Genomic DNA, 7451 nt, shown 5'->3' with positions numbered 1-7451 from the left:
AGGCAGAGAAGGAGATGAGGAGGCAGAGAAGGAGATGAGGAGGCAGAGAAGGAGATGAGGAGGAAGAGAAGGAGATGAGGAGGTAGAGAAGGAGATGAGGCAGAGAAGGAGATGAGGAGGTAGAGAAGGAGATGAGGAGGCAGAGAAGGAGATGAGGAGGTAGAGGAGGAGATGAGGAGGCAGAGAAGGAGATGAGGAGGTAGAGAAGGAGATGAGGAGGCAGAGAAGGAGATGAGGAGGCAGAGAAGGAGATGAGGAGGCAGAGAAGGAGATGAGGCAGAGAAGGAGATGAGGAGGCAGAGAAGGAGATGAGGAGGCAGAGAAGGAGATGAGGAGGAAGAGAAGGAGATGAGGAGGTAGAGAAGGAGATGAGGAGGTAGAGAAGGAGATGAGGAGGCAGAGAAGGAGATGAGGCAGAGAAGGAGATGAGGAGGAAGAGAAGGAGATGAGGAGGTAGAGAAGGAGATGAGGAGGCAGAGAAGGAGATGAGGAGGTAGAGAAGGAGATGAGGAGGCAGAGAAGGAGATGAGGAGGAAGAGAAGGAGATGAGGAGGAAGAGAAGGAGATGAGGAGGTAGAGGAGGAGATGAGGAGGTAGAGGAGGAGATGAGGAGGCAGAGAAGGAGATGAGGAGGCAGAGAAGGAGATGAGGAGGAAGAGAAGGAGATGAGGAGGCAGAGAAGGAGATGAGGAGGTAGAGGAGGAGATGAGGAGGCAGAGAAGGAGATGAGGAGGTAGAGGAGGAGATGAGGAGGCAGACAAGGAGATGAGGAGGCAGAGAAGGAGATGAGGAGGCAGAGAAGGAGATGAGGAGGCAGAGAAGGAGATGAGGAGGAAGAGAAGGAGATGAGGAGGTAGAGGAGGAGATGAGGAGGCAGAGAAGGAGATGAGGAGGTAGAGGAGGAGATGAGGAGGCAGAGAAGGAGATGAGTAGGTAGAGGAGGAGATGAGGCAGAGAAGGAGATGAGGAGGCAGAGAAGGAGATGAGGAGGCAGAGAAGGAGATGAGGAGGTAGAGAAGGAGATGAGGAGGTAGAGAAGGAGATGAGGAGGAAGAGAAGGAGATGAGGAGGTAGAGAAGGAGATGAGGAGGCAGAGAAGGAGATGAGGAGGCAGAGAAGGAGATGAGGAGGCAGAGAAGGAGATGAGGAGGCAGAGAAGGAGATGAGGAGGAAGAGAAGGAGATGAGGAGGAAGAGAAGGAGATGAGGAGGCAGAGAAGGAGATGAGGAGGAAGAGGAGATGAGGAGGCAGAGAAGGAGATGAGGAGGCAGAGAAGGAGATGAGTAGGTAGAGGAGGAGATGAGGCAGAGAAGGAGATGAGGAGGCAGAGAAGGAGATGAGTAGGTAGAGGAGGAGATGAGGCAGAGAAGGAGATGAGGAGGCAGAGAAGGAGATGAGGAGGCAGACAAGGAGATGAGGAGGCAGAGAAGGAGATGAGGAGGCAGAGAAGGAGATGAGGAGGTAGAGAAGGAGATGAGGAGGCAGAGAAGGAGATGAGGAGGCAGAGAAGGAGATGAGGAGGTAGAGAAGGAGATGAGGAGGAAGAGAAGGAGATGAGGAGGTAGAGAAGGAGATGAGGAGGCAGAGAAGGAGATGAGGAGGTAGAGAAGGAGATGAGGAGGTAGAGAAGGAGATGAGGAGGCAGAGAAGGAGATGAGGAGGCAGAGAAGGAGATGAGGAGGCAGAGAGGTATAGATTAAGAAAAGTAGTAGAGGAGAAAGGAAGTACAAAAGGAGATACAGGAAGGAAAGAAGGAAGTAAGGAAAGGATCTTTATTTCCATGGCAACCACGAGACGGCTTCAGAGACTGAGCATCATTTTTATTACAGACAGAAGAACATCCTCAACAAGAACACAGCACTCCTGTTCTCCCCTCTGTTCTGCATACGTTCTCCACGTTCTCCCCTCTGTTCTGCATACGTTCTCCACGTTCTCCCCTCTGTTCTGCATACGTTCTCCACGTTCTCCCCTCTGTTCTGCATACGTTCTCCCCTCTGTTCTGCATGCGTTCTCCCCTCTGTTCTGCATGCGTTCTCCCCTCTGTTCTGCATGCGTTCTCCCCTCTGTTCTGCATACGTTCTCCACGTTCTCCCCTCTGTTCTGCATGTTCTCCATCGTCTCTCTCTAAGTTTGACATTCAGGTTTGTTCTCTGACAGAACCCTTGAGAACATCAGAGGCGTTCTGAGTCAGTTGAAACAGGAAGTGAGGCGTTCTGAGTCAGTTGAAACAGGAAGTGAGGCGTTCTGAGCGCGCTCACTTCATATGGAGTTTTTTTTATCTCAGGTGTCGGCGAGCCGCAGAACCGTCTCGCCGGCCGCTGCAGCCTCACAAACCTCGGCATCAACAGCCACCACCGTCTCTTCCTGTTTGTAGGTCAGTCCAGGTATCATGTCATCGTCAAACAAGATGGGCGGAGCTTCTTCTACAGGCTCCACCCCCACACCATGCATGCGCTTCCTGTGCTGCTGCAGGTTCCCGCTGCGGTTAAAGTGGGCGGGGCAGAGGTCGCAGGCGTACGGCCGCTCCCCCGTGTGGATGATGATGTGCCTGGCGAGCTGCGAGCGGCACTTCTTGTCCTTGCCGCAGATGTGGCAGACGAAGCTCTGTGGCGGGCGCGCTCCGTTGGCGTGGACGACCTCGCGGTGCCTCTTCAGGTGGCTGAGGCGCCTGAAGCTGCGGCTGCAGAAGTCGCAGGCGTACGGTCGGACCTCGCTGTGGATCAGCGAGTGACTCGCCAGCAAAGATCTGAACTTGAAAACTTTTCCACAGACGGGACACGGGAACTCCTTCACCATGGTCACGCTCTTCCTGCGCCCGGTCGGGCGCCGCCCCTCGTTGACTCGGACCCTCAGGTGAACCCGTATGTGGTGCTGCTTCAGGCAGGTGGCGCGTTGGAAGCTGCGCAGACAGACGCCGCAGCGGTACGGTTTGTCTCCTGAGTGGATGCGAGCGTGAGCTGAAAGTAACGCTTCAGATTTCAAACGCTTCCCACAGACGTCACATGAGAACGGCGTGTCGTGCTTCACGTTCTCCTCGCCATTGACTCGGTTGGCGTGCACCAGGATCTTGTGGCGTTTGAGCTGATACTGACGGCTGAACTTGCGCCCGCAGATGTCGCAGAGGTGCGGCCTCTCTCCGGTGTGAGTCTGGAAGTGGACGGCGAGCTGTGACTTACATTTGAACTCTTTCCCGCAGAGGTCACAAAGCAGCGAACACGGCCGCTGGGCCTCGGCGCCGCCGTCCACGTGGACGATCTTCTTGTGGTGTTCGAGGTCGTTGGTCCTCATGTAGGTTTTGGGGCAGAGGTCACAGCGGTGCGGTTTGACGCCTGAGTGGATGACCTCGTGTGTTTTCAGTCGTGACCTGCAGTTGAAGGTTTTGCCGCAGACGGCGCAGAGCCACGCCTGCACGTCACGCTGCTTCTCCAGCTTGGGGACGCCGTTGGGGTGGAGCCGACTCAGGTGGTGCTGCAGGTTGTCGCGGCGGTTGAAGCGCATGTTGCACAAGTGGCAGGCGAACGGTTTCTTCCCCGTGTGGATGAAGGAGTGTCGCGCCAGGCTCGACTTATTCTTCATCACTTTACCACAAACGTCACACATGGTGCTGTCGGGCTCCAGCTTCACCGCACACACAGGTGCATGCTGGGACTCTGAGTCCAGCTGGACTTCACACAGAGCGGCAGGAGACTGGGGGGAGACGACGTCTGAGGGGGCGGAGTGTAAAGAGTCAATAATTTAAGGACGTGATATAAAATAAATGTTTATAAAAAAAGAAACAATGATCAATTATATTAAACGATATGATGAGCGACCTCACCTCGCTCAGGGGGAGACCAGGTGGGATCACCTGTGTTCCCCTCCTCCTCCTCCTCCTCCTCCCCCTCCTCCTCCTCCTCCTCCTCCTCCAGCTCATCCTCTTCCTGGAGGGCGGGGTCAGGTGACAGGCGACGGATGCGGCGGCGACCCCGTTGAGCCGGTCTTCTCTTGGCAGTGTTGGTGTTGATTGGGACCGGTCTCTTCTTGGACCTGGATCTGGTCGAGGTGAGTTCAGGGGACAGTTTCACAGCTGGTTGGATCGTCCTGGTTCTGGTCCGGTTGGGGGTACAGTGCTGCAGAAGAGCGCCCCCGTCTGGTCCATCAGGTCTGACTGCAAAACACTGAAGCAGCATCTGAGAGGAGCCTGAAGACAGAGACGACTGTGAACATGTGAACAGATCTATAAACATGTGAACAGATCTATGAACATGTGAACAGATCTATGAACATGTGAACAGATCTATAAACATGTGAACAGATCTATGAACATGTGAACAGATCTATAAACATGTGAACAGATCTATGAACATGTGAACAGATCTATAAACATGTGAACAGATCTATAAACATGTGAACAGATCTATGAACATGTGAACAGATCTATGAACATGTGAACAGATCTATAAACATGTGAACAGATCTATGAACATGTGAACAGATCTATGAACATGTGAACAGATCTATAAACATGTGAACAGATCTATGAACATGTGAACAGATCTATGAACATGTGAACAGATCTATAAACATGTGAACAGATCTATAAACATGTGAACAGATCTATGAACATGTGAACAGATCTATGAACATGTGAACAGATCTATAAACATGTGAACAGATCTATAAACATGTGAACAGATCTATAAACATGTGAACAGATCTATGAACATGTGAACAGATCTATAAACATGTGAACAGATCTATAAACATGTGAACAGATCTATGAAAATGTGAACAGATCTATAAACATGTGAACAGATCTATAAACATGTGAACAGATCTATGAACATGTGAACAGATCTATGAACATGTGAACAGATCTATAAACATGTGAACAGATCTATAAACATGTGAACAGATCTATGAACATGTGAACAGATCTATGAACATGTGAACAGATCTATGAACCTATCTATAAACATGTGAACAGATCTATAAACATGTGAACAGATCTATAAACATGTGAACAGATCTATGAACATGTGAACAGATCTATAAACATGTGAACAGATCTATGAACATGTGAACAGATCTATAAACATGTGAACAGATCTATAAACATGTGAACAGATCTAATGAACATGTGAACAGATCTATAAACATGTGAACAGATCTATAAACATGTGAACAGATCTATAAACATGTGAACAGATCTATGAACATGTGAACAGATCTATGAACATGTGAACAGATCTATGAACATGTGAACAGATCTATGAACCTATCTATAAACATGTGAACAGATCTATAAACATGTGAACAGATCTATGAACATGTGAACAGATCTATGAACCTATCTATAGACATGTGAACAGATCTATGAACATGTGAACAGATCTATGAACATGTGAACAGATCTATAAACATGTGAACAGATCTATGAACATGTGAACAGATCTATGAACATGTGAACAGATCTATGAACATGTGAACAGATCTATGAACCTATCTATAAACATGTGAACAGATCTATAAACATGTGAACAGATCTATAAACATGTGAACAGATCTATGAACATGTGAACAGATCTATGAACATGTGAACAGATCTATGAACATGTGAACAGATCTATGAACCTATCTATAAACATGTGAACAGAGCTATAAACATGTGAACAGATCTATGAACATGTGAACAGATCTATGAACATGTGAACAGATCTATGAACATGTGAACAGATCTATAAACATGTGAACAGATCTATAAACATGTGAACAGATCTATGAACATGTGAACAGATCTATAAACATGTGAACAGATCTATGAACATGTGAACAGATCTATGAACATGTGAACAGATCTATGAACATGTGAACAGATCTATGAACATGTGAACAGATCTATGAACCTATCTATAAACATGTGAACAGAGCTATAAACATGTGAACAGATCTATGAACATGTGAACAGATCTATGAACATGTGAACAGATCTATGAACATGTGAACAGATCTATGAACATGTGAACAGATCTATAAACATGTGAACAGATCTATGAACATGTGAACAGATCTATGAACATGTGAACAGATCTATAAACATGTGAACAGGTGCGTGTGTGTGTGTTAGTCTCACTGTGTGTGTGTGTGTGTTAGTCTCACCTGTGTGTGTGTGTTAGTCTCACTGTGTGTGTGTGTGTGTGTGTTAGTCTCACCTGTGTGTGTGTGTTAGTCTCACTGTGTGTGTGTGTGTTAGTCTCACTGTGTGTGTTCGTGTGTTAGTCTCACCTGTGTGTGTGTGTGTGTGTGTTAGTCTCACCTGTGTATGTGTGTGTGTGTTAGTCTCACCTGTGTGTGTGTGTGTGTGTGTGTAAGTCTCACCTGTGTGTGTGTGTGTTAGTCTCACCTGTGTGTGTGTGTGTGTGTAAGTCTCACCTGTGTGTGTGTGTGTGTTAGTCTCACCTGTGTGTGTGTGTAAGTCTCACCTGTGTGTGTGTGTGTGTGTGTGTGTGTGTGTGTTAGTCTCACCTGTGTGTGTGTGTGTGTGTGTTAGTCTCACCTGTGTGTGTGTGTGTGTGTGTGTGTTAGTCTCACCTGTGTGTGTGTGTGTGTGTGTGTGTGTGTGTGTGTGTGTGTGTGTTAGTCTCACCTGTGTGTGTGTGTGTGTGTGTGTTAGTCTCACCTGTGTGTGTGTGTGTGTGTGTGTGTGTGTGTGTGTGTGTGTGTTAGTCTCACCTGTGTGTGTGTGTGTGTGTGTGTGTTAGTCTCACCTGTGTGTGTGTGTGTGTGTGTGTGTGTGTGTGTGTGTTAGTCTCACCTGTGTGTGTGTGTGTGTGTGTGTTAGTCTCACCTGTGTGTCTCCAGCTGAGCTGCTGAGCCAGCAGATCCACCTGTACACCAGCGTCTCTCCTCTCTGCTGGCTCGCTCTGACAGCCCACCTCCTTCGTCTCCTTCGTCTCCTTCTCTGGACTCTCCCACTGACAGCCCACCTCCCTCCTCCTCTCCTCCTCCTCGTCTCCTTCTCCCCGCAGCAGGAAGGCACACAGGTGACCTCCTGCAGGAGGCTCCAGGACTTCAGACGCCATCTTCAGACAGCTGGACAGCAGCAACGGACACTGCGCATGCTCAGCAGGAGAGAGAGTACTGTACCTGTTTACCTGTCTGTCTCTCTACCTACCTTTCTGTAGTAAACTTGCTCTCTTTAGCTCACATGCTAACATTAGCTCGATGCTAACAGAAGCTAAGTCCCACCCTCGGCCCGGCAGGTGGAGTAAATGTTTCCGGGTTACCTGCGCGCGGAGCGGGGAATAGTGTGCGCGTGAGGACGTTGTGTTGATAAAGAGAGATTAAAAACAGAAACTGTTCAAACTTTGACTGAAAACACCTCTCCTACAGCACGGCTCAATCCGGAAACACGTTTTTTTTTTTCTGTTCGTTTCCGCCAGGAAGTACGCTGAGGCGATTTTATATACTGC

The 7451-nt window shown here is 48.6% G+C and overlaps 1 protein-coding gene across 6 annotated transcripts; it reads right to left on the bottom strand.

The window, feature by feature from the left end:
- Positions 1-1864: 1864 nt before the first annotated feature.
- On the bottom strand, positions 1865-7451 carry LOC306819457 (zinc finger Y-chromosomal protein 1-like). 6 transcript variants are annotated; one of them, XR_013778530.1, is made up of 5 exons: positions 7154-7451; positions 6827-7071; positions 3818-4180; positions 1962-3704; positions 1865-1900 (listed from the first exon to the last, which is right to left on the bottom strand). XR_013778530.1 is itself a non-coding variant. In XM_079373257.1 (4 exons), the coding sequence occupies exons 2-4, from the start codon at positions 7059-7061 to the stop codon at positions 2281-2283; spliced, it is 2022 nt and encodes a 673-aa protein (XP_079229383.1). In that variant the 5' UTR covers positions 7062-7091; positions 7154-7451; the 3' UTR covers positions 1929-2280. The 6 variants fall into 6 exon arrangements, 2 of the variants coding, with proteins under 2 accessions (XP_079229383.1, XP_079229382.1); XR_013778531.1 differs by having other exon boundaries at positions 1883-1900; positions 1953-3704; XR_013778532.1 differs by lacking the exon at positions 1865-1900 and having other exon boundaries at positions 1934-2040; positions 2077-3704.

Source organism: Symphodus melops (genome assembly GCF_947650265.1).
Source record: "Symphodus melops genome assembly, contig: scaffold_325, whole genome shotgun sequence".
Lineage (NCBI taxonomy): Eukaryota > Metazoa > Chordata > Actinopteri > Labriformes > Labridae > Symphodus > Symphodus melops.
Note: the sequence above shows the minus strand (reverse complement) of the source record. Positions and strands in the feature narration are given on the sequence as shown.

Excerpts from the sequence above, each read along its gene's own strand:
- LOC306819457 (XM_079373257.1), bottom strand. The coding sequence starts at position 7,061 with ATGGCGTCTGAAGTCCTGGAGCCTCCTGCAGGAGGTCACCTGTGTGCC. Across the intron at positions 4,181-6,826 it reads GCTCAGCTGGAGACACACAG|GCTCCTCTCAGATGCTGCTT; the intron begins GTGAGACTAACA and ends CTCTGTCTTCAG. Across the intron at positions 3,705-3,817 it reads CTGGTCTCCCCCTGAGCGAG|ACGTCGTCTCCCCCCAGTCT; the intron begins GTGAGGTCGCTC and ends CCGCCCCCTCAG.